The sequence below is a fragment of the Oncorhynchus tshawytscha genome, linkage group LG02 (genome assembly GCF_018296145.1).
Source record: "Oncorhynchus tshawytscha isolate Ot180627B linkage group LG02, Otsh_v2.0, whole genome shotgun sequence".
Classification (NCBI taxonomy): Eukaryota; Metazoa; Chordata; class Actinopteri; order Salmoniformes; family Salmonidae; genus Oncorhynchus; species Oncorhynchus tshawytscha.
The window spans coordinates 39,498,125-39,525,269 of NC_056430.1; the positions used below are offsets into that span (position 1 = coordinate 39,498,125).

General features: G+C 43.3%; 2 protein-coding genes across 2 annotated transcripts; both read right to left on the reverse strand.

The window, feature by feature from the left end:
* Window positions 1-1,132: 1,132 nt before the first annotated feature.
* LOC112215640 (chymotrypsin-like elastase family member 2A) lies at window positions 1,133-4,929 on the reverse strand. Its single transcript, XM_024374839.2, has 8 exons — window positions 4,819-4,929; window positions 3,326-3,414; window positions 2,891-2,988; window positions 2,587-2,721; window positions 2,183-2,319; window positions 1,870-2,015; window positions 1,500-1,652; window positions 1,133-1,194 (listed from the first exon to the last, which is right to left on the reverse strand). Exons 1-8 carry the CDS (start codon window positions 4,856-4,858, stop codon window positions 1,177-1,179), a joined length of 816 nt encoding a protein of 271 aa, XP_024230607.1. The 5' UTR covers window positions 4,859-4,929; the 3' UTR covers window positions 1,133-1,176.
* Window positions 4,930-17,625: 12,696 nt separating this feature from the next.
* LOC112215647 (transmembrane protein 233) lies at window positions 17,626-21,225 on the reverse strand. The gene is made up of 3 exons (XM_024374852.2): window positions 20,631-21,225; window positions 19,015-19,149; window positions 17,626-18,751 (listed from the first exon to the last, which is right to left on the reverse strand). Exons 1-3 carry the CDS (start codon window positions 20,835-20,837, stop codon window positions 18,740-18,742), a joined length of 354 nt encoding a protein of 117 aa, XP_024230620.1. The 5' UTR covers window positions 20,838-21,225; the 3' UTR covers window positions 17,626-18,739.
* Window positions 21,226-27,145: the final 5,920 nt, after the last annotated feature.

Genomic DNA, 27,145 nt, shown 5'->3' on the forward strand with positions numbered 1-27,145 from the left:
TGTGGGCGGAGACAGGTGTGCTGGAGTCAGAGCAGATCCCCACCAGCTGCAACCTGTTCCATAATGAAGACCTCTACATATACTCAGCCCTGCCACTTCCACGCTGCCAGATCGTAATCTCTGCTCAGTCAGTCTATGGTTCTAGCCGTTTGTTACTATTCAGATCCTGTTATCCTGTCGTGCCTGTTTTCCTTGCCTGACGCTGGTCCCTGTCTCCAGTCCCAGGTCTCATCATCCTGCTACTCTGTCCTGGATTCCCCACTCTACTACTCCCTTGGATTCCCCTACGGGCCTGCTTACCTTGTCTCAAACCCTCTCGCTCCAGCCTTACCCTCCACAACTGGTTTCCAGCAACCCGCCCAAGCTTTCCATGACCTGCACTCCATCTACCCCATCTGTTTCAATAAATACCTTGGTTACTTCATCCTAGTCTTCTCGTCCGAGTCTGCTCTTGGGTTCCCCTGTTACACTCCGCGTTATGGCTGATTTAGGATAAAATCGTCAACCCTGTTATGTCAACTTTTATAGTAATTTTCCCCTTAGTTTAACATCTTCAAATCGGAAAACATGTTTGCTTGGAAGTTGAACATACTCTTTATGACAGAATGTTAAAATTAGGTAACATAAATATAAAACATAAAATTACACTACACAAAAGGCCCTCTATTCGTGGAATGACACGCATATGCTTGAATTGTGGCATAATGCTTTGAGAGGAGGACTGTGCTTCACTAGTTGTCCATGACCTCACATAATACAAATGTCAACCCTGACACAAAAGTGTTGGAAGTGTCAAACCATTTGAAAAATAGGCCTATTTGGGAGCTAATTGATGCCACAATGAAGAAATTAAGATTATACACAATGTCTGGCATGATGAGGAGGAAATCTGAATCTGAAATTTCTGTAATTTAATGAAACCTCAAATGGTTTGTACCATCTGGGGTGTATATTCACTAGTGTCTGAGGCCCCCTACTGGCAAAGACAATATCTATATTTTGGGCCCTAATTTTCAAGCTAGAACAAGAAATATGCCCTGTTCTCAGCTTTGTAAGAAATAATGATTACATATTTTAAGCTGATGTTAATCAAAACATTGAAGACAATATTAAAATAAAATAACATATTTTCTCATGTATTTGTAGGTCTTTATTTGAAGAGCACACAGACACATCTTAGTTGTCCATCATGGTCTGAAAGAAAGCCAAAATACAGGCTCAGATGAGTTTCACAAGGCAAACAAAACACATTTGAAACAGAACTAAAGAAGAACACCAAAACACTCAACAGTGAAATGGTTGGAGTCAAGCCCATTTCAACAATTCAGGAAGTAAATTCAGTTCCAATTTTCTTCAGTTATTTTCTATGAGGAAAATGTGGACATGGAATTGGAATTTGAGTTTCTAAATTGACTGAATTGCAATAGAATTGACCTCAACCCTGTGTGGTGATGTATAGCGATGTGTTTAGTGATCTGGTCATCAGCAACTCCGGTTACCTCATCAATCCACTCATTGTAGTCGGAGACGCGGGTGAAGACGGTGGGTTTCTTGATGTAGTTGCAGCCCTGGCCGGAGACGAAGCTAGCAATGCCATGCACCTCCCATACTCCCGCAGAGTTCTTACAGTTCAGTGGGCCACCAGAGTCACCCTGAAACAGAACACAAAACACTTCATATCTTTGAAATGTTTACCACACAGGTTGATGAAAATATAATGCTCATCAGCTTTGCTTGAATTTCTTGTATCTTAATTTTTTTGCTTGTATCTCCTGTATATCTAATTGTCTGCTCCCCAAATGGCACCCTGTGCACTTTATATTGCACTACTTTATACCAGAGCCCTATGGGTGTGTGTGTCTGACTCACGTTGCAGCCTCCCACCACTCCGTCCCCGCCGGCGCAGACCATGGACCTGCGAATGGACACGCCCCACCAGTCGCTCTGGGTACACGTATTGTGGTCCACCACGGGCATCAGGGCCTGCTGGAGGGTGTCGGGGGTGGGACCTCCGGCTGGAACACACACAGCAGGGGGATAATGAGCATGATTGTAATGAAAGAGAACAGACATACAGTATGCTGTCTTGGCCTTACATACAGGCAATTACATACAGGCAGAGACACAGAAGCATGCATGGACACGCACACACACACACACACACACACCACTCATCACTCACTGGTGAGTCTTCCCCAGCCGGTGATGTAGCAGGGGTAATTATTGGACAGGATGGTTCCGGGGGCGGGGACACAAGCCAGCTGGACCTGGTCACTCAGAGTCACATGCTCTGCCAGCTTGATCATGGCGATGTCATTGCTGGTCGTTTGGGAAATTAGAGTATGAATGGATCAGAATAGATCAGAAACGGTTACTGGTTACTAGTTTACTGTTATCATGGCCATTGAAACCATATATAAGTTCAGTATTTAGAACAATTTCCCACCAATGTGTATAAACTATTTAATACTTAACTAACACTTAATAGGTTATAAACTCTTTATTGCTTATAAATCTGAAAATTCTGCGTCAATAGTGTAAATGTAAAGTTTTACTTGTGTTTTTACAAGCCATTGCCCAACTTACCCTACTGACAGGAGAACAGGGTTATAGTGCCTGTGCACGATGATTCCTTTCTTAGCTGGGAAGTAAGCCTGAGCACTGGGCTCAGCCTCTGCCAGGTTGTGCTTGCCCACAACCACACGATAATTCAGCTTCAGACTGTATGGAGGAATAAGGGAAAAACTGTCCCATTAAACATCATTTTGCAGACCTAATAGACCTACCCGTTCTTCACATTGGTCAAACACAATTGCTTATTTTTTTCACTGTTTTGTGCTGGTCAACACCTTTAAAAATAGCAGCAGTGTGTCTGTGTGTGCTGGCTTACTCAATGCAGTGGGCAGCAGTCATAACCCAGTTGGTAGCGATGAGGGATCCACCACAGGTGTGTCTGTACTCACCATTTCTCTCATACTGCAGAGAGATCTACAAAGACTGACAATGATCAGTATATTCTTACAACACTTAGCAATTAACCTAAACGTAACATTTTAGAGTCCGCTCCATCAACACTTCACAGTCAATATCATAAACACTTCACTTTTACTCAAAACTATCAATGATTTACAGTAGATACAAAGAACACTTTAGTTTGTTCCATCTAAACATTCCTGTAAGGTCCATTACCATTAAAAGTTGAATTCAGTCAGCACCTCCATCACCTTACCTATTTACAGTTACATTCAGCACCATTTACATTTTGAAATATTTAGTTAAAATTTGAAGTATCTTGAACGAAAACCCCGTGTCTCGACATCCTCACCTGCCAAGGCCAGCTGTTGGGGCGGGCATCCACGCCATTGACCACGCGGGTAGTATCAGGCTTAATGGCTGGGGTTCCACAGCCAGATGCTGCAGACGAGGAAGAGGTACATCCAGGACTTATTACACAAGGGGTGGCAGGTAGCCTAGTGGTTAGAGCGCTGGGCCAGTAACTGAAAGGTTGTTAGATTGGATCCCCGAGTTGACAAGGTAAAAATCTGTCGCTCTGCCCACTGTTCCTAGGCCGTCATTGTAAATAAGAATTTGTTCTTGACTTACTTGCCTAGTTAAATAAAGGTTAAAGAGACACATACATAAATATAACAGGTTTGGAGTGTTGCACATAGATCTATTTACAGGTTGGGGTCATTCCAGTCAATTCAGAAAGTGAACCAAATTCTAATTCCAAATGTTCCTCATTGAAAAGCATTGAAGATTTTGGAATTTCAGTGTACTTCCTGAATTGACTGAAATGAAATGGAATTGACCCCAACCCTGTTATAGGCTATGTAAAGGGCTGTCAAGATGTCCTATTCTAGGCCAGTGTCCCTGAGATGCATAGCCGTGGGAAGTAGTGAAAATAGTTGTACTTGTAAGAGTTGTTGCCCTGTCTCTTTCTCTGTGATTGTCATTCTAATGGAATCCTGAAAGAACAAAACCCTGTCCTCAAACATGTACATCAAATGGTGGAAAGTTATGGACAAAGACACAAAACATCCAAATCAAATTAAATATTTTTCTTGATCAAATAACATGGAAAACAACAGTATTTTGTTCAATATTAATTGACCATCCTTACAAATCACTTAATGTAAATGTACATTACTGTATTGTACATAGGCTGGTCATCTAGGTTTGCACCTGAAGACTTTCCATCACCATGAAAAAAAACATTGCACAATACAGTAATTGAGTACATTTAGACAAGCAGTTTGTGATGATGTGGCTCAGTTGGTAGAGCATGGCGCTTGCATATCTAGGGTTGTGGGTTTGATTCCCACAGGGGACCAGTAAAAAATAAGAGTGTCTACTAAAATGCAAAAGGAATGAATTTCAGTTTTCTCTTCAAAAGAAGTTGCATTTGCAAAGTATTTCAAGAAACTGGAAAACATATATCAAGCAAGTATTTTTAAATTCTACAAGTATTATCAGATTAACTGTTTTGACAGATAATTATCAGACTCATGTTACAAATGCTGGTAAACACTTAGTTTACCAGCACTTAGTTTACATTTTTTCACATAAGTAGACCAATATAGTTGTCTTCAGCACAGGCACGTTTTTTTCTTCTGCATTGTTGGCAAAGATAATTGCGGCACCACCACCCCCAAACTACTTCCCGCAGCTATGCTGAGATGGTTAGCTAGCTGGAGGAGAAACCATAGCTTGTCAGTCGATATAAAACGTTTGAAAACACTGTTCCTTGAGATATAATGATAATTTAAACACAATAATCTACTTGCCATGTCTGTTAAAAATGCAAAAAGGTCTTACCACTGGCAACAAGGGCCAAGACCAAAATGATAGAAGTCATGTTGCTGCTGTCATGAGTGCTGGTGGAACTCCTTTATACTGCTTTTTGTTTCTTATTCGTGACTGATAAGTGAGCTTCATCCAACTGGTTTAGTTTTTAAAAAACTGCCCATTCTGTCCAACTGATAAGCCTGATAAGCCAACTGATTAGTACAGAAGGTGTGAGAAACATGTGTCTGTCATTATTGCTCTTTGGCCAGAGATATTGATTCTGGCCTTCTTCCAACTGTCTGGCTTAGAAAGTCATGTAGGCCTACTCTGAACTGCTATCCGGTCAGGCCAAAGACAACCCAAATCCAAATGTGCATTCTTGCAGTCTTAGAATAATCATGTTCTGGACTTGGAAAACTTGGTCTACGGATTTAATAGGATTTGATTGTATTCACTACACATGTAAAAGAGATGCATCAGCAAAGATTTGTTCTAACAATTATTGTAATGGTCTACTTTTTTTACTAAATGTAAAAGTACTGGTAATTTATGATGTCCTTAAGTGTAATGTGGAACAGGACATCCAGACAGCACTACTCTAAAACCAACATACAGCAGCCTTCATTTTGAAGGGTCAGCAACACCTGTTTACTTCCCAGAGTCTTCGTATCCACACTGCAAATGTTTAACCACGAGAGCACAACCAATGACAAGCAATTCAATCTTTATTTTTTACTTGAATATGAGAAACTACAGATTACTGAAATTACATGTATGAGGAACAAGTCACAGTGATAGAAAGAGAAATTGGCATGCTCAGCTCAAATATTTGTAGTAAAATAAATGTGGGTGCTAGGTTCAAAAGGCATGTACTAGAAGGAGGGAAAGATTTAGTTGCTTATTTCTTTGCAACAGAGGTCAAAACAAAGACACTTTTCGGCGGCAACCTTTGTCACATTTCTGAGTGAACAATTACGTTTTGGTGGTTCAATCCGAATGAAGACAACACAACTCCCTGTCAGTCTAAGTTGCCTCTGGCACAGGAAGCATATGTGCATGGAGCAGCAGCAGATCCCATGTCTCAGGTTTCTGTTTACTGCCAGTTCCACATCACAAACCCAGGAGTTCCAAAGAAACATCAATCACACCGATTTGTCTAAAAACTGTTTTCATTTCGAGTGCCTGAGGTGTGTCTATTTGTGATGTGGTGTCTGAACCAGGAAGTTAGTTAAAGTTCCTTTCAAGCACTGAGCTCATGGATATAATTTCTCTATCCCGAGGGTTTAGACAGTGGACGACACTCGGATGTGGGGTGGGAACTGTTTACCAGTGTGCCATAATTTTTATAAGACATTTATCCCTTCCTATGTACAGATGTCATATCTTAATTTGCACAGCAGGAAATGCAAACTTGCAGGCTATTCAAGCTTTAAAAAGGCTTCTAAAGTTGATATTTTCCACTTTAAAATAGATTTGCCCAAATGAAAAATGTATCAACTCCTACAAAATTGTCAATTCATTATAAACCACATAATAATTACCTGTTGCTGCAGGATTATTTTCCTCCTCTGAGAAACTGGTCAAATTAAGATAGGAAATGTCACAGTTTAGTGTCAACCACCCAACACAGGATGTATGTAATGATGGGGCGGTGAGTCGGAAGCAGGTGCAGGTGAAACGTTTTAATCAAACAACAAAACTAAGAACACGACACTAACATAAGGCAGTATGCCGATAAACAAGAACAATACCAACTGGTGAGTGAAAATGGGAGACTGACATACAAATATGAGGAAATTAGGAAGGTAATGGAGTCCAGGTATGAATCATAATGATTCACATGTGTGTGTAATGATGAGTACCAGGTGTGCGTAATGATGATTCCCAGGACCGGTGGTTAGTACTCTGGCGACATTGTATGCCGGAGGGGAGTTGCAGGAGTAGACTTGATAATTTAATATTCTCCAGCACACAACCCCAACACACAAGACCAGGACAGGTAAGTATGCTCAAGGTAAGTCATTTTAAATTCATGGGTTAACATGGATTGGACACAATAGAGCCTCCACTCAGGTAGGTTATCCTCCGTCTGACTCTCTCAGGTAAATAGCGGGCATGCAAAAGGGACACACTGCAATCTGAATTATTCTGATATGGCACTGCAACAAGATAGTTATTCTAATGGAAGGCACTGCAAACAATATGGTGAAAGGCACTACAATGTCGCTCTGGTGCTGCATACAATATGGGACCAACCCTTGGCCCTGCTCGACTCTGCCAACCCCTTTGAAGGACTCTACTAGTATGGGACAAAATAAGGAGCGTGAAAGACAGACAAGACAACATACAGAAAGGGTTGGGATAGATTCTCGATTTCTAGGGCCCAACAAGAACCATATCCCCACAAAGTAAAATAAACGTCTCTGTATGGTGATATCCAGATCCGCATAGCTCCCTGTCCTGGAGCACGCCTGGTCTGAGACTCTGCTTGGCGATGTCACCAATGGACCCGCCTCCGGTGCTAAACAAGAGGAAGACAGACAGCAGGGAAACATGCCAACAATAGTGGGTTTCAGTGGCAGGGCAAAACAGCCCAGAGAGAGTAAGATTGGTGTAAATGGAACACGGGAAGAATCACGTCCCTTACTTGTGTCGTACCAATGCCTCTCTCGGTCCTCTGCTCTCGGATCGCCACTCAACTCCACAGCCCCAGTTCGTCATCAGGGCAACCACCCATGAGTTGCATCTGGGAGCGGTCTGAAGGTCGTTAGGGGCAAGGTTGCACATGGTTCAGATGAATGGCCCGTATTGGTCTCCTCCCTCTGGTCGGACACGAAAGACTGCCAGTCCAGGCCGAAGGTGTCCTAGAATGACAAAAGGCTGCGGCTGTCATCGGGGGGCTAGTTTACCCTGATCTTGTCATCGGAAGTTCTGCAGGAGCACCCGGTCAGCAGCCATCAATGGAAGGTCCTTTCTCCGCTTGTTGTACCGCTGTTTGTTCTCACTCCTGCTAATGTACTGACTGTAGACCAGTCGTAGCTGGTCATGATGGTGCCTCAGCCATCCATCAAGGTACATCTGCAGCATCTTGGCCTCCACACCTGAAGTCACATCAACAGGAAGACCGACATGCCTGCCACTCATTACAAAGAATGGGGTAAGACCGGTGGTGCCATGTTCAGTGTTTTTGTGTGCCTGGAGAAGCATAGGTAACTGCTCTGGCCAACCCATCTGCTCATCTTGCCCCATGGACCCAAGGAGAGATAACAATGTTTGATTAAACCGCTTACAGGCCCCTTTGCCTTAGATGGGCCTTTCAGTTCGGTTGACCCTCTCTGCTAATGATAGAAGGTATTGATGCTCCTGTTGAATCAGACACACCTGCCCGTCCGTGCTGGATAATCTGGAGAGAAAATCAGCAGTCTGGTAGAGCAACTGGGGTGGTACTTCACCAGAAAACTGGAAACTGTACAGTTGGGCCACCCAGTGCTGCGCAACTGACCCCAGTTTTGCAGTGTTGAGGTGGACCAGGGGGTTGTTGTCTATGTAAACTGTGAACTTCGCCCCTCACAGGTAGTCTCTGAACATTTTAGTCACTGCCCATACAAGGTTTGAATGAACTATAGTTCTGATCATTCCTCTCTGGAGGAGACAGGCTCGGTCTGGCATAGGCAATTACTCTCTCCTTGTCACCTTGGACAGCACTGCCCCAAGGCCCCTCAATCTAGCGTCAGTGTAGGTGAGAAATGGTTTACTGAAGTCGGCATATGCCAGAATTGGGGCACTGCTTGACTCACCACATGCCCCAAGTAGACCACCTCCCTCTGCCAGAGCTGACATTTCGTAGGCTGCAATATCAGGACATGCTTGATAAGCCTCTTGAACACCTGATCTAGATGGGTGTAAAAGTCAGTTGAGTAGATAATACCATTAAGTAGATCAAAAGAAAGTTGTTTACCTTGCTTCCTAGACACTTCTGCATGAGGCTCTGGAAGGTGGCAGAGGCGTTGCATAGTCCAAAGGGCATGCCAGAGAACTCAAACAGCCCCAAGGGTGTGGTGAAAGAAGTCAGCCCAGGGACTCAAGCTTTCTGTGATTACCCCAGACTAGCATCCCTGCCAGTTGGAGTCTGAGCTCTGCGTACAGGCTTGGTGAAATTGGCTGGTGTCTCTCTAGGCTAAGGGGGGTGGACAGTACACACTTGACCAATGGGATAGGAGAGCATGGAGCCTTTGTTGCTGTGTTGGCTCCCTTTACCGGTTGGTAATTTACAGGGGGTTGGCCATCAGGCAGTAACTGAACTGTCTGCACATCCACCTCAACTTCACCTGGTGTCTGGGTGCGTAGCACCAGGTCTCACTCTCCACAGATCTGAGAAGGCTCCAAGGGGGTAAGGGTTTCAATTCAGCAGTCGAAAGGGTAGCCTTTCTCCTTGCACTCTTGCCACACAACTCCATCATCGGTATCCTCCACCAGGGTTTAGCAGTCTTTGGAGGAGGTCCCACCAACAACTCCAGCCCACAGCAACTTTTCACTGCTAGCTGGGATCCCATTTGGGTCTCTCTTGGACAGGCATGCAGTACCTGGTACCCCCTCATGCTCATCGGTCTGTATGACTCGTCTGCAGACAGCGAAAGCATTCTGCCACTCCTTCCTGGCAGCTACCCACAGTGGTGTTGAACCCAGTGAGACTCCTTCGAACAGCTCCTTCCAGCATTAGCCTATGACGGTCATCCCAATGATTACTTGGTCAGCCCCCAGACAGTCATCCTTGACAATCACAACCCCCTTGGCTGGAACTTGCACTCCTCCAACTATAAAATCCACAAATGCATAGCCGACAAAGGAGATGTGTAGGCAATTGGCTGCCTTCAACGTGAGCCGGCGGAGATCTGAAGAATCTTGCATAGGGAGATGAACAAACCACTTCTGGAAACCAAACACTGTTACCAGAGACACCGTATCCAACATACAGTTGAAATCGGAAGTTTACATACAGTTAGGTTGGAGTCATTAAGACTCGTTGTTTACAAAGTTTACATACGCTAAGTTGACTGTGCCTTTAAACAGCTTGGAAAATTCCAGAAAATGATGTCAGGGCTTTAGAAGCTTCTGATAGACTCATTGACATCATTTGAGTCAATTTGAGGTGTACCTGTGGATATATTTCAAGGCCTATCTTCAAACTCAGTGCCTCTGCTTGACATCATGGGAAAACCAAAGAAATCAGCCAAGACCTCAAAAAACAATTGTAGACCTCCACAAGTCTGGTTCATCCTTGGAAGCAATTTCCAAACGCCTAAACTTACCATGTTCATCTGTACAAACAATAGTACGCAAGTATAAACACCATAGGACCACGCAGACATCATACCGCTCAGGAAGGAGACGCGTTCTGTCTCCTAGAGATGAACGTACTTTGCTGCAAAAAGTGCAAATCAATCCCAGAACAGCAGCAAAGGACCTTGTGAAGATACTGGAGGAAATGGGTACAAAAGTATCTATATCCACAGTAAAACGTGTCCTATATCAACATAACCTGAAAGGCCGCTCAGCAAGGAAGAAGCCACTGCTCCAAAACCGCCATAAAAAAGCCAGACTACGGTTTGCAACTGCACATGGGGACAAAGATCATACTTTTTGGAGAAATGTCCTCTGGTCTGAGGAAACAAAAATAGAATTGTTTGACCATAATGACCATAGTTATGTTTGGAGGAAAGGGGGAGGCTTGCAAGGCGAAGAACACCCTCCCAACCGTGAAGCACGGGGATGGCAGCATCATGTTGTCGGGGTGCTTTGCTGCAGGAGGGACTGGTACACTTCACAAAATAGATGGCATCATGAGGAAATAAAATTATGTGGATATATTGAAGCAACATCTCAAGACATTAGTCAGGAAGTTAAAGCTTGGTTCCAAATGGGTCTTCCAAATGGACAATGACCACAAGCATACTTCCAAAGTTGTGGCAAAATGGCTTAAGGACAACAAAGTCAAGGTATTGGAGTGGCCATCACAAAGCCCTGACCTCATCCTATAGAAAATATGTGGGCAGAACTGAAAAAGCATGTGCGAGCAAGGAGGCCTACAAACCTGACTCAGTTACACCAGTTTTGCCAGGAGGAATGGGCCAAAATTCACCCAACTTATTGTGGGAGCTTGTGGAAGGCTACCTGAAATGTTTGACCCAAGTTAAACAATTTAAAGGCAATGCTACCAAATACTAATTGAGTGTATGTGAACTTCTGACCCACTGGGAATGTGATGAAAGAAATAACAGCTAAAAGAAATCATTCTCTCTACTATTATTCTGACATTTCACATTCTTAAAATAAAGTGGTGATCCTAACTGACCTAAGACAGGGAATTTGTACTAGGATTAAATGTCAGGAAAAACTGAATGTAAATTTATTTGGCTACGATGTATGTAAACTTCCGACTTCAACTGTACATGTTTTTTTTATTTTGATTACCTCCACTTCTATATGAGGACTGTTTCCCACAACAGCTGACTTCTCAGGGCTTTCCTCCTGCCTGGTGCCTGTAGCCCCGACATCGAGCTCTACAGTGGCCAGGGGATTCCTGTTTTAAAAGGGCCTGTTCATCTCTCTGGGTGGAGCAGAAGCATTTGATGTGGCCAGGCTGTCTACACCCCAAACAAATGGGTCTGCCCTGTCAGTCCCACTGGAATGGGGTTCTCTTTCCATTAGAGAAAGGAACATATTGGGTCCTCAGCTGCCCCACCTCCCTCGGCCATGGTGGGGCAGCTGAATGAGACTTCTGCTGTATGACCTCTCACTAGGGTCTCTGCCAGGCTGTTCAGTTGCTCCTTCATCTCCTGCCATAGCTCACCACATGTTCTCCTTCCATTGCTCAAAGTCTGCAGTGGTTCACAGCGGCTGGGGTGCCACTTGTATGGGGAACAGTACGGCAAACCTGGCAGTCCCTCCATCTCTCTGGCCAGAGACTCAGCCTTCTAACTAACCTTAATGGCATCCCTTGCTGTCGCTAGGCATACTTTTGGAGCGCCTGTTCCACAGGGCATTAATCAGAGGCAACAAAGAGACCAAAGACCACCCTGAGGGAGCTGCAAAGCTCCACAGCAGAGATTGGAGTATCTGTCCATAGGACCACTTTAAGCCGTACACTCCACAGATCTGGGATTTATGGAAGAGTGGCCATAAAAAAGCCACTGCTTAAAGAAAAATAAGCAAACACGTTTGGTGTTCGCCAAAAGGCAAGTGGGAGACTCCCCAAACATATGGAAAAAGATACTCTGGTCAGATGAGACTAAAATTGAGCTTTTTGGCCATCAAGGAAAGTGCTATGTCTGGCGCAAACCCAACACCTCTCATCACCCCGAGAACAACATCCCCACAGTGAAGCATGGTGGTGGCAGCATCATGCTGTGGCGATGTTTTCATCGGCAGGGGCTGGGAAACTGGTCAGAATTGAAGGAATGATGGATGGTGCTAAATACAGGGAAATTCTTGAGGGAAACCTGTTTTAGTCTTCCAGAGATTTGAGACTGGGACAGAGGTTCACCTTCCAGCAATACAATGACCCTAAGCATATTGCTAAAGCAAAACTTGAGTGGTTTAAGGGGAAACATTTAAATGTCTTGGAATGGCCTAGTCAAAGCCCAGACCTCAATCCAATTGAGAATCTGTGGTATGACTTAAAGATTGCTGTACACCAGTGGAACCCATCCAACTTGATGAACCTGGAGCAGTTTTGCCTTGAAGAATGGGCAAAAATCCCAGTGGCTAGATGTGCCAAGCTTATAGAGACACCCCAAGAGACTTGCAGCTGTAATTGCTGCAAAAGGTGGCTCTAAAAAGTAGTGACTTTGGGGGGGTGAATAGTTATGTACGCTCAAGTTCTATTTTTTTTGGTCTTATTTCTTGTTTGCTAAACAATAAAACATATTTAGCATCTTCAAAGTGGTAGGCATGTTGTGTAAATCAAATGATACAACCCCCCCAAAAAATCTATTTAATTCCAGGTTGAAAGGAAACAAAATAGAAAAAATGCCAAGGGGGGTGAATACTTTCGCAAGCCACTGTAGGTATTCTAATGGAAGACACTGCAAATAATATAGTGAAAAGCACTACAATCTCGCTCTGGTTCTGCACATAAATGGGACCTACCCTTGGCCCTGCTATACTCTGACGATCTGCTATGGGACAAAATAAGGAGGGGGAAAGACAGACAACATACAGAAAGGGTTGGGATAGGTTTTAGATTTCTAGGGTCTGACAAGGATCATATCCCCACAAAATAAAATAAACGTCTCTGTATGGCGATATCCAGATCCGTACAGCTCCCTGTCCTGGAACGCGCCCGGTCTGAGACTCAGCTTGATGTCGTCACCAATGGAACCGTCTCCGGTGCTAAACGAGAGTAAGACAGACGGAAGGGAAACCACTAGACACTGGTCCAGTGTGATCACAGCAATGGTCCAAGACATGATCCCTTGAATAGGGGGCCGATCCCCACGGAGAGACATTCTCCGCTCAACTCCCAGCCTCGAACACCACAAAACACACAGCCTTTAATGGAAATGACAGCCAATCCCCAGCTTCCGATTAGCTAACTCGCTGGATATGCGTCTGATCACACCAGCCCCGCCACCCAATTATCCACTTATCTACGAATCCATCTCGTGACATACATACAGTATGTACAAGCAAACATTTTGTTTGTAACCTTTGTTGGCACCATTATGTAATCCAAAAGCACCTATAACTTGTAGCAAAACACATATTGGATAACAATTTGTTTGATAAAATAGACAAGAAATGTCGAACAGAAAGATACCCCGTAGTTTTGTAAAAACACATTTTTTTATTTTCCATAAAGCAAAACATATTATCACACTTGACCTCACTAGGCTCTAATTTGAAACCACACTACCATAATGCATATCAGTATGTTTTCTTTTCTGGTAGCTTGTGAAAAGATGATCCTACCACAGCTTTCCTATATCTACCCTCCAGATTAGTTGGTGTGTGAGGTCTTAGCAGTGGCATCTTGAACATCCACAGACTACCGGGGATTTCTGTGACCCACTACCCAAAATCCACATCTTACTACTCTTCTGACAGTCTCTTAAGGTAGGAGATGGATATGCACTGATGACATGCCATTTTAGGTCAAGCAGGGAATGTGCCTGGGCAGAGTATTCCAGCGCATCTTATTACCAAAGGTTCTGTCAAACTACCCGGCCACAGACCATCGTTGACCGTCTCCCGTACGGCTCTCAGGCTTAAGCCACTGACTGGCTGTGTGCCCCACTTGTCTTAACACGTTCTCAGGACTATCCTCTTTCCCTCATCATCATCACTGTTAGGTTATAATGCTGCGTTGCGTGGGAAGCATGATATTGAGAAGTGTCCAGTGAAACAAACTCTCAAGTGGACCGAACAGGTTACAACAGTGAAACTTGGTTGTGTGGAAACAGAAGCCTACATCAGTTTTGACTTGTGTGATTATTTCATGCATTAAAAACTCATTGGCCAATAGAAAATAATTTGCACAGGCCATCAACTTTCACTAGCCTGTTATAGACATTGTCATCCTTTACAAGGCAGACACTTGTCATTGCAATGCCATTGGCTGATATTCCATTGACATACTGTTCCCCTGTTACTAGTAGAGGCCCACAACTGAACTCCATAGAAACCAGGCCTCTCACAGCAAAACAAGCTGAAATATAGCCTCACATTGAAGCGTTTTACCATTTTCTTTTCAGGACAACCAGGCCTACAAGTAGAATACAAAATATTTTGACATAAACAGTTGCATTCATGAGTTTTATTGACAAATGTCAATAAACAAATAAGGCCTGCCAAGCAAAAACCTAATAAAAAAAATGAATTTATAATAATGCCGTAAGTACAGAAATTGTTTACTCGGTGGGTAATGAATGTCCAACTAGTCAGTGACAACTGTGTGGATTTTGGAGTTTGTTACAGCAACTATGTGAGCTTATTACAGTACTATACACATTATTTCCTGGGATTTTCCATGATCTTCTATGTTGAAGAACCCCTTACCTTCTAAGGACTGTTGTGTAGCTTGTGAGCGCCATAGAGCAAAACGTCAGAGTCTCAGCTCTTCATAGATGGTTCATAATAGTTTGTAGTTCACCATTCGGACTCTACAGACGTTTTTTTATGAGAAGAACCGCCCCTTGACCCCGCCTCAGACCCCTTCTGCGCTTGTCTCACAATCACTGCTCTAACTCAGCCCCTGTTAATCACACATACTAATGGTTGGTATCAGCGGATACAGAAGAATAGACAAATCCAATGGTACAACTGGAAGACTGTAGCTCAAACACACAATGTTTAAAAGGGGTTAGTCCAAAACGAGCCAGTGTGATAGTGGGACTCAACAGGTAGTAGCTGAGTCAGCTCTTGTCCATGTGAGCTACACTTGGCAGAACACAGCAGGCTAGCGTGTCATGCAGCCCAACACCAGCACACAGGGGGACATCTGTCCCTATATTTAGCCAGTGATGGGTGATACTGTTACATATCAAACTACAGGATCCTTCCGACTCGGCAGATTGCAGGGGACTAGGGGAGAGCCAGGGGGAATGGGAGATGGGTGAATGAGGGCCAGAGCAGGTTGTGGGCAGTAATTAAGACCATCTGTGTTCAACCTGAGCTATCTGTGACCAAAACTAAACACCTCTCAGAACAACTCCTAAACCCTTCATATGCCCTGTCAATGGCAAACATGAACATAAACCCAAATCTTAGTTTTTTTAAAGACATTTGTTACTAATTCATCTTTATTATGTAGCTATTCTAATGTTACATTCTGTCGGTATAAAGTTGTTATTCCTGTATTTGCATTCTGTTTAGTTTTTTTTTTACATGAGAAGAAAACAGTCCTACACATACAGTGCATTGGGAAAATATTCAGACCCCTTGACTTTTTACACATTTTATTACGTTACAGACTTAGTCTAAAATTGATTCAATCTTTTTTTCCCTCATCAATCTACACACAGTACTCTAATGACAAAGCAAAAACAGGTTTTTGCTTTTAAATTTGTAAAAAATAAACAACTGACATCACATTTACATGAGTATTATTTACTCAGTACTCTGTTAAAGCACCTTTGTCAGCGATTACAGCCTCAAGTCTTCTTGGATATGACGCTACAAGCTTGGCACACCTGTATTTGGGGAGTTTCTCCCATTCTTCTCTGGAGATCCTCTCCAGCTCTGTCAGGTTGGATGGGTAAGGTCGCTGCACAGCTATTTTCAGGTCTCTCCAGAGATGTTTGATCGGGTTCAAGTCCGGGCTCTGGCTGGGCCACTTAAGGATATTCAGAGACTTGTCCCAAAGCCACTCCTGCATTGTCTTGGCTGTGTGCTTAGGGTCGTTGTCCTGTTGGAAGGTGAACCGTCTGCTCCCAGTCTGAGGTCCTGAGCACTCTGAAGCAGGTTTTCATCAAGGATCTCTTTGTACTTTGCTCCATTCATCTTTCGATCCTGATTAGTTTCCCTCTCCCTGCCGCTGAAAAACACCCCCACAGCATGATGCTGCCACCACTATGTATTACCATAGAGATGGTGCCACCACTATGTATTACCATAGAGATGGTGCCACCACTATGTATTACCATAGAGATGGTGCCACCACTATGTATTACCATAGAGATGGTGCCACCACTATGTATTACCATAGAGATGGTGCCACCACTATGTATTACCATAGAGATGGTGCCACCACTATGTATTATCATAGAGATGGTGCCACCACTATGTATTACCATAGAGATGGTGCCACCACTATGTATTACCATAGAGATGGTGCCACCACTATGTATTACCATAGAGATGGTGCCACCACTATGTATTACCATAGAGATGGTGCCAGGTTTCCTCCAGATGTAACGGTTGGCATTCAGGATAAATATTTCAATCTTGGTTCCTTCAGACCAGAGAATCTTGTTTCTCATGGTCTGAGTCATTTAGGTGCCTTTTGGCAAACTCCAAGCAGGCTGTCATGTGCCTTTTACTAAGGAGTGGCTTCCGTCTGGCCACTTTACCTTAAAGGCCTGATTGGTGAAGTGCTGCAGAGATGGTTGTCCTTCTGGAAGGTTCTCCCATCTCCGCAAAGGAACTCAGGTCTGTCAGCGTAACCATCAGATTCTTGGTCACCTCCCTGACCAATGCGCTTCTCCCCAGATTGCTCAGTTTGGCCAGGTAGCCAGCTCTAGAAAGAGTCCTGGTGGTAACAAACTTCTTCCATTTAAGAATGATGGAGGCCACTGTGTTCTTGGGGACCTTCAATGCTGCAGACGTCTTTTAGTACCCTTCCCTAAATGTGTAACTCAACATAATCCTGTCTCGGACCTCTACAGAGAATTCCTTCAACATCATGGCTTGGTTTTGCTCTGACATGCACTGTCAACTGTGAGACCTCATATAGACAGGTCTTTGCTCTCAAATGTACTGTCAACTATGGGAGTGTGTGTGCCTTTCCAAATCATGTCCAATCAGTAGAATTTACCACAGGTGGACTCCAATCAAGTTGTAAAACATCTCAAGGATGATAAATGGAAACAGGATGCACCTGAGCTCAATTTTGAATCTCTTAGCAAAGGGTCTGAATACTTATGTAAATAAGGTCTGATTTTTGTTTGTAATACATTTGCAAAAATAAAACCTGTTTTCATATTGTCATAGTGGGGTATTGTGTGTAGATTGAGGAGGACATTTTATAATAAGGCTTTAACATAACAAAATGTGGATAAAGGGAAGGGGTCTGAATACTTTCAGAATGCACTGTACATATTTGGCAGGTGTAATATCAAGTAAAAAAGCAAAAGACATTTATGACAGTAAACACTCGACAGTTACGTGATTGACACATCAAACATCCCAAGTGGCACAATAATGCCACGTTCAGAACAACTGGGTACTTGGAAATCTCCTACTTCCAACTTCAGTTCAGTGCATTCAAGACAGCTGGAAAAAAATAGCTCCGACTGGGAAAATAGTTTTGAATGGTCATCCAACTCGGAATTCCAATTCGGACACTCGGGGATCCTTCTAGAACTCTGACTATCCGACCTGAAAATCCCTGATATCATGATTTGACCTAATTTTTCCAGAGTTCCCGGTTGTCTTGAAAGCACCATAAATACAGTAATTGTCAGCATGTTAGTGCTACAGTGACCACACAGTTACCGCTGCAAAAAGTAATTGTTCACTCGTCCAACAGCCCACATTATCAATAAATGCACACAGGAATGGGCAGGTGTTTCTTCCTCTTCTAATGTGTGTGTATGTGTGTTTATTTACCAGAAGTCCTCACAAGGATAGTAAAACAAGGAAAATTCAGACAAGTGGGGACATTTTGCTGGTCCCCACGAGGAAAAATGCTATTGTAGGCTTAGGGTTTAGGTTTAGCGTTAGGGTTGCAATTAGGGTTAGTGTTACAATTAGGGTTAGGTATAGTTTTAGGGTTTGGGGTTAAGGTTAGGCTTAAGGTTAAGGTTAGAATTATATTTAGAAGTGAGGGAAAATAGGATTTTGGATGGGAATCAATTCTTTGGTCCCCACAAAGATAGCAATACAAAACTGTGTGTGTGTCTGTGTGCGTGCATGCGTGCGCGAGGTTTGTGCTGTGGGTATCATGTGATCCAGAGGTCAGTGTTCCATACAGTCTTTCAAAAGCAGAGTCTTGCTTCTTAAGTTCTTCTCCCAGATAGAAGAGTAGAAAGGCTGGGTGTGGAGGATGTGTGACGGCGACAAAAGATGGATACCACATCTGGAGTGGAGTTCCGTTCTTGAGGATGGAGATTACTGCCAAATCCGGGGCCCCAGAACCCTTGTCATAGTCCATTCAGAGAGGTGTCCATAGTCCATGTCTTTGAGAGCGACATTTACTTTGTTTGGCTTTTTCCAGGCATACTGCGCAACTCTTCTACAATTTATACTAGAATAGAGAGAAAGAAAAAACACACAGATGAGACATACACATAGAAGTATGCAAATCATATTTATATATGGTTGAATGCCTGTTTGAGTGTTTGTCTCTGTTTAATATTTGCATGTACTTTATGTCTGTTCAAATGGTTGTTGTTTTCTTTTAAATACTTTGAGCTTTTGATTGAGCCTGCCTGGAGTGCCAGATGAGCAGCGTTAGCACTTTCTGGGATATCCCATTGGTTACATTGTGGGGAATGGCTGCCGCATTACCGTGGTGAAGTGAACGATGATAAATATGGCGATGATGAGGAGGCCGATGATGATGGAGGCGATGGCCACTTGGAGAGCTTTCTGACCGAGTCGTCGCGAGCCGTCATAGTCTTGCAACTCATAACTTTTCCTGGACTGCATGGGGACAAGAGGGAAAACACTTCACTAAGGGAGCGTTCAACTTCACCAGCAGTCGTGGACTAAAATGTGTTGCTTTACCATGATCTTTTAAGGAGAAACATGTTCATGCCACATACTGTACCTACCTCAAACGGAAGTAGACCTGTATTTGGAAAATAATTTGGAGTAAAAGAAATGTGTCATATTTACATGTGATACTCACATGTGAATGAGGTACGGAACACGTAACACCACACGTGGGTTCAAATAGTATCCGTTTTCTTTCTAATATTTTGAGTGTTTGATGGAGCCTGGCTTGAGTGCCAGATGGGTGGGATTTGCACTTTTTACTATTCCAGAAATACTGGAATAGTAAAATACTATATGAACCCAGGTCTGCATAACATTGTGTGATTGTGTGTTTGAGAGTGAGAAAAGAAAGGTGGGAGAGAAAGTAATGGAGTCCAAACCCTTTGGATGGGAAAGTGTGTCAGTGACGTGGTGTTTTGAGAGGTGAAAGGAGCGAGCATGTTTGGAGGGCACATCGAGCATGTCAGAGGGCACTTCGATGAAACCCTGCCCTACCACAGACACATCTGTTCCTCTCATCAGACACATTTGGCTCTTTTTTCTTCCTCAAACACATACACAGACAGACAGACCGACAAGCCATGCACATACACGCACGGCCACACGCAGATATTAAAGTAAATACGGGATTACCGGTAGACTCCTTCCCATATTACCAACACCACTTCTCTTTCTTGGTCCCACAAAAACACACACAGATCGTGAGAAAGTTGGGGCAGAGATCCTAGTGTGATCAGCCAGCTCTCAACACCATATCTTATGACCTGACATGTAGCTTAAGAACATATGAGAATTGCAAAGGAGAACTGTTGTGCTGGCAAACATTCAAAGCTGGTGCACCAGATATTTTTTTTTACTGCTTGTTGCTGGAATCCCAGAATATGATTCTTTTCCTTTAGAGATGTAGTCAAAAGCTAGAGCAGAGTTGCTTTTCGCTCTCCTCCACTTTCCCCATGCTTTTGAATAACCGCTAATGGACACAGTCAGTTTCCACTAGCATTGCTATATTGAAAAAAATGCTAGCCATATTATTCTGGACATTGCTAAATAATTAGCTAATGATTTAAAAAATGGTTTGGAGGAAACAACATCCTAGGGAAGTTGAAAATAAGGTGAAATTCAAAAATGCGTACTGTCCCTTTATTACTACATAAACAGAATGTGATTAGGATTATTTTATAATTGCAAAAATTGTGAAATACAACTGGCCGTATGTTTACAATGTATTCATCTTGCAACATATCACTCAGCATTGGCTTTTTCCTTCATGGAAATTGACCTGAGGTACTTTTCACATAATTTTCTATATATTTCTCATTCAGTAGTCTATACATTTATATCTGCTTTAAGACATATTAGTCAGTGAGTAAACTGTTTCCCATATGCCTGTGATGTCCCCTACTCACCAGTACTGAAAAGACCAGAGCTACAATGTTGACTGGGTACGCGGGGCAGAAGCAGGTGAGGATTGTTAGCCACAGGTAACTGTGGAGGGGAGGTGGAGGATGCTGTTCCCCCATAAAACTAAGTCTGTCAAAGTCTGCACTCCCATTTAGGGAACTCTTAACACCCAAATGCCCTCTTATCGGCTCCAGAGCCAGAGGACGGGCCATGGTGTGGGTAACAGACGACAAGAGCGAAAACACAGCCAACGAGATGAAAAGAGAGACGAGCCACAAAACAACCAATGGAGAAAAAGGGAAAGATAAAACAAAAGGAGATGAAGAAATCTCAGGCCAAAAGAAAACAGAAGGAAAAATAATGGCCAAATGGCAGAAATTCAGCCAATTGTAGGAATGGTACACAGCACAGGAACAACCCCACTCAGAAGAGGGAAAAAAGGGGCGAAGATCTGACTTGGAAAAATGAAGGATGGAATAGCCAGTGAAGGAGTAGAGTTGAGCAAGCTTCCAGGAACTGTCCAGAACTGATTGAGGGGTCTGAAGAAGGGAGGCTGGTGTGGAATGGGCGCGTCGAGACACCCCTACCCTCGTGTAGAGCTGACCTCATTTTTTTTAGGGTGGGCAACATTACCACCCTGTCTCACACACCCCTCCCCAGGCAAGAGAAAGGAGGGAGACGAGAGAGACCAGGATCTGACCTCATATGCTGTGGCTAACATTAATCTCCCCCTTCACACACACACACACTGGCAGCCAGTCCTGGCCAATACTGAGCAAAATGTGTGTGTTAGTGGTGGAGGCCACTGTTTACCACTGGGACTTTGAACATTCCCAAATGAGTTTGTTAAGTGTATAACACTGTATTTCCCACACTCACAAACAACATTTTACTCACACTGCAATCAATTCATCAATAAGACAAGGGTGACTAGCCAACCCTACTGCTTCTGTTTGAGCCCACCTTGAGCACACCTGGGTGGTGTTCAGTAGGTATGAAGTGGGACAAAATGTACTGTACCTAGTAAAATAAAGGTTACGTATTAATATGTGCTTTGTCCTGCCAAGGTCAAGAACGGTGCTAGAGTCCTTCCAAAATATGTGTTGATGCTTCCCCTACATTTAAGTGTCCCCCACTATAATAGGGCTTTCCAGAGGCTAGTCCAAATGACATCAGTCACTGGGAGTGACGACACCGTAGCTAAGCACATGATGACATGTCATCGCATCGTGGAAGTACCTGTCCTGTGGGATTAAGTTTACATCAAATCTCAAGACATACAAAAAAACTGAGGTAACACTGTGGCCTAATAATGCATTGTATGACTTGCTGTAAGGCATAAGTAGGGTTATTATAGGACAAATAGGCCAGTAACCCTCAAAATACATAAATGGGTATAAAAGCTTATACAAACAAATAAATCAAGAATGTTAATCATTTAATGTATTTCTTTATGGAAGTAGATTCATGCCCCCCAAAAATAATTGTATTTGAGCTATCATATAGCTAACATATAGAATTGTTTTAAGATGGTCATACCAAGGACAACTTGCAGACTTGTTTACGTGTTGCTGTGCGTTTCGTTGCCAAACTTACTTTGCTACCTGACAACTTTACGGTTTTTACTTTTTAATTACCGTTTATATTTTTGGTTTTTCCCTCAACTTTTTTTTTTCATTCAACTTTTTCACTCCGGACGCTTTATCTGGACATGGTTCGTCAGGGCCTCCACCAGCCGAAGCTAAGTAGTAACATTAACATGATGCCTTCTAATTGCAGTCGCTGTACTCATAATATACAGGAGAACGATCGCTTTACCGCGAGGATAGCTGTGCTGCAAGCCCAGCTTCAGACGCAATCGTTAGGCAAGGGTCATTTCAGTGTATGAAAGGATGAAACAGCGTCTGTGCCACCAGTAAGTACAGATAGTAACGTTAGTATAAGGTCCCCGCAGCCGGATAACTTTCTCACGGTTTCTGGAGGGAAATGCTGTAGGAATGCTCAACCGGTGTCGCTCATTCAGCTGACAGAAACTTTCAACCGGTTTTCTCAATTAAGCAACGAGTCGGAGTCAGAGGCCGAACCTTCTCTTGTCTCTACTCCTCCCGTTACGGGGTCTGAGACGCCGAAGCTTCCCACCATTAGCTCTGACAAATTGAAAACTCTAGTCATTGGCGACTCCATTACCCGCAGTATTAGACTTAAAACGAATCATCCAGCGATCATACACTGTTTACCAGGGGGCAGGGCTACCGACGTTAAAACTAATCTGAAGATGGTGCTGGCTAAAGCTAAGACTGGCGAGTGTAGAGAATATAGAGATATTGTTATCCACGTCGGCACCAACGATGTTAGGATGAAACAGTCAGAGATCACCAAGCGCAACATAGCTTCAGCGTGTAAATCAGCTAGAAAGATGTGTCGGCATCGAGTAATTGTCTCTGGCCCCCTCCCAGTTAGGGGGAGTGATGAGATCTACAGCAGAGTCTCACAACTCAATCGCTGGTTGAAAACTGTTTTCTGCCCCTTCCAAAAGATAGAATTTGTAGATAATTGGCCCTCTTTCTGGGACTCACCCACAAACAGGACCAAGCCTGACCTGCTGAGGAGTGACGGACTCCATCCTAGCTGGAGGGGTGATCTCATCTTATCTACCAACATAGACAGGGCTCTAGCTCCACAATGAAATAGGGTGCAGGCCAGCCTGCCAGCATAGTGGAGTCTGCCACTAGCACAGTCAGTGTAGTCAGCTCAGCTATCCCCATTGAGACCGTGTCTATGCCTCGACCTAGGTTGGGCAAAAACATGGCGGTGTTCGCTTTAGCAATCTCACTAGGATAAAGACCTCCTCCATTCCTGTCATTATTGAAAGAGATCATGATACCTCACATCTCAAAATAGGGCTACTTAATGTTAGATCCCTTACTTCAAATGCAATTATAGTCAATGAACTAATCACTGATCATAATCTTGATGTGATTGGCCTGATGAATAGTGACCATATCCCCCGTGCATCCCGCAAAGGCGTCTTTTGAGCTTCTAGTCATGAAATCTATGCAGCCTACTCAATCACTTTTTATAGCTACTGTTTACAGGCCTCCTGGGCCATATACAGCGTTCCTCATTGAGTTCCCTGAATTCCTATCGGACCTTGTAGTCATAGCAGATAATATTCTAATCTTTGGTGACTTTAATATTCACATGGAAAAGTCCACAGACCCACTCCAAAAGGCTTTTGGAGCCCTCATCGACTCAGTGGGTTGACATGTCTCTGGACCTACTCACTGTCACAGTCATACTCTGGACCTAGTTTTGTCCCATGGAATAAATGTTGTGGCTCTTAATGTTTTTCCTCATAATCCTGTACTATCGGACCACCATTTTATTACGTTTGCAATTGCAACAAATAATCTGCTCAGACCCCAACCAAGGAACATCAAAAGTCGTGCTATAAATTCACAGACAACACAAAGATTCCTTGATGTCCTTCCAGACTCCCTCTGTCTACCCAAGGACGCCAGAGGACAAACATCAGTTAACCACCTAACTGAGGAACTCAATTTAACCTTGCGCAATACCCTAGATGCAGTTGCACCCCTAAAAACTAAAAACATTTCTCATAAGAAACTAGCTCCCTGGTATACAGAAAATACCCGAGCTCTGAAGCAAGCTTCCAGAAAATTGGAACGGAAATGGCGCCACACCAAACTGGAAGTCTTCCGACTAGCTTGGAAAGACAGTACCGTGCAGTATCGAAGAGCCCTTACTGCTGCTCGATCATCCTATTTTTCCAACTTAATTGAGGAAAAGAAGAACAATCCGAAATTCCTTTTTGATACTGTCGCAAAGCTAACTAAAAAGCAGCATTCCCCAAGAGAGGATGGCTTTCACTTCAGCAGTAATAAATTCATGAACTTCTTTGAGGAAAAGATCATGATTATTAGAAAGCAAATTACGGACTCCTCTTTAAATCTGCGTATTCCTTCAAAGCTCAGTTGTCCTGAGACTGCACCGGATGTGTACCAAACTCTCTAAAAGCGGCAGTAATAAAGCCTCTCTTGAAAAAGCCAAACTTTGACACAGAAAATATAAAAACTATCGGCCTATATCGAATCTTCCATTCCTCTCAAAAATTTTAGAAAAGGCTGTTGCGCAGCAACTCACTGCCTTCCTGAAGACAAACAATGTATACGAAATGCTTCAGTCTGGTTTTAGACCCCATCATGGCACTGAGACTGCACTTATGAAGGTGGTAAATGGCCTTTTAATGGCATCAGACCGAGGCTCTGCATCTGTCCTCATGCTCCTAGACCTTAGTGCTGCTTTTGATACCATCGATCACCACATTCTTTTGGAGAGATTGGAAACTCAAATTGGTCTACACGGACAAGTTCTGGCCTGGTTTAGATCTTATCTGTCGGGAAAGATATCAGTTTGTCTCTGTGATTGGTTTGTCCTCTGACAAATCAACTGTACATTTCGGTGTTCCTCAAGGTTCCGTTTTAGGACCACTATTGTTTTCACTATATATTTTACCTCTTGGGGATGTCATTCGAAAACATAATGTTAACTTTCACTGCTATGTGGATGACACACAGCTGTACATTTCAATGAAACATGGTGAAGCCCCAAATTTGCCCTCCCTAGAAGCATGTGTTTCAGACATAAGGAAGTGGATGGCTGCAAACTTTCTACTTTTAAACTCAGACAAAACAGAGATGCTTGTTCTAGGTCCCAAGAAACAAAGAGATCTTCTGTTAAATCTGACAATTAATCTTAATGGTTGTACAGTCGTCTCAAATAAAACTGTGAAGGACCTTGGCGTTACTCTGGACCCTGATCTCTCTTTTGAAGAACATATCAAGACTGTTTCAAGGACAGCTTTTTTCCATCTACGTAACATTGCAAAAATCAGAAACTTTCTGTCCAAAAATGATGCAGAAAAATTAATCCATGCTTTTGTCACTTCTAGGTTAGACTACTGCAATGCTCTACTTTCCGGCTACCCGGATAAAGCACTAAATAAATTTCAGTTAGTGATAAATACGGCTGCTAGAATCCTGACTAGAACCAAAAAAATTGATCATATTGCTCCAGTGCTGGCCTCCCTACACTGGCTTCCTGTCAAGGCAAGGGCTGATTTCAAGGTTTTACTGCTAACCTACAAAGCATTACATGGGCTTGCTCCTACCTATCTCTCTGATTTGGTCCTGCCGTACATACCTACACGTACGCTGCGGTCACTAGACGCAGGCCTCCTAATTGTCCCTAGAATTTCTAAGCAAACAGCTGGAGGCAGGGCTTTCTCCTATAGAGCTCCATTTTTATGGAATGGTCTGCCTACCCATGTGAGAGACGCAAACTCGGTCTCAACCTTTAAGTCTTTACTGAAGACTCATCTCTTCAGTGGGTCATATGATTGAGTGTAGTCTGGCCCAGGAGTGTGAAGGTGAACGGAAAGGCTCTGGAGCAACGAACCGCCCTTGCTGTCTCTGCCTGGCCGGTTCCCCTCTTTCCACTGGGATTCTTTGCCTCTAACCCTATTACAGGGGCTGAGTCACTGGCTTACTAGGGCTCTTTCATACCATCCCTAGGAGGGGTGCGTCACTTGAGTGATATCCCTCTAGTCGTGTGGGGGCTGTGCTTTGGCAAAGTGGGTGGGGTTATATCCTTCCTGTTTGGCCCTGTCTGGGGGTGTCATCAGATGGGGCCACAGTGTCTCCTGACCGCTCCTGTTTCAGCCTCCAGTATTTATGCTGCAGTAGTTTATGTGTCGGGGGGCTAGGGTCAGTTTGTTATATCTGGAGTACTTATCCTGTCCTATCCGGTGTCCTGTGTGAATTTAAGTATGCTCTCTCTCTCTTTCTTTCTCTCTCTCGGAGGACCTGAGCCCTAGGACCATGCCTCAGGACTACCTGACATGATGACTCCTTGCTGTCGCCAGTCCACCTGGCCGTGCTGCTGCTCCAGTTTTAACAAGTTCTTACGAACTTCTCAAATATCTTTAAAAAACTTCTTAAGATGTTTGTTGCTAGGCAGCTGTTTTAGCTATCTATCTATATTATTATCTATCTAGCTAACAATGGCAATCATGTTCACATATTTTTTACTAAGATTACGGTTCTAAAACATGTTCTTGTGTTTAAAATAATAAATACTGAAACTTTCAGATGAAGTTTGAGTGAATTAAACATGTTCCATTGCTTTCATGAGCTTTTTCTCTCACTGCCCAGAGTTTAAGACAAGGGTTTAGCTGTCTTGGAATTAAGAACATTTCAAGAACTTTATTTTCAAGAATCTAATTTCTTCTTAACTTTTTGCTTAAGGAGAAGCATAAGAAAGAGCGCAATACAATTTCCAATAACCTTTTAGAGGAATAGCAACTTTGCTTATCTTTCTTGTTAAGTCTATTGTTAAGATATCAGTTAAGAATACATTTATTCTTAAGAAGTTTTTGTGAATCTGTGCCCAGGAAACCATTTTTATTTAATTCTTTAATGTATTTATCCCCTTATTTTAG

What these genes read in the sequence shown, in the direction of transcription:
- LOC112215640 (XM_024374839.2), bottom strand. Translation starts at nt 4,858, where the DNA reads ATGACTTCTATCATTTTGGTCTTGGCCCTTGTTGCCAGTG. An exon ending in CCAACAGCTGGCCTTGGCAG is followed by an intron (nt 2,989 to 3,325) that starts GTGAGGATGTCG and finishes CAGTCTTTGTAG; the next exon opens with ATCTCTCTGCAGTATGAGAG. An exon ending in CGGCTGGGGAAGACTCACCA is followed by an intron (nt 2,016 to 2,182) that starts GTGAGTGATGAG and finishes TGTGTGTTCCAG; the next exon opens with CCGGAGGTCCCACCCCCGAC.
- LOC112215647 (XM_024374852.2), bottom strand. Translation starts at nt 20,837, where the DNA reads ATGGCCCGTCCTCTGGCTCTGGAGCCGATAAGAGGGCATTTGGGTGTT. An exon ending in CTCTGGTCTTTTCAGTACTG is followed by an intron (nt 19,150 to 20,630) that starts GTGAGTAGGGGA and finishes GTCCCCATGCAG; the next exon opens with TCCAGGAAAAGTTATGAGTT.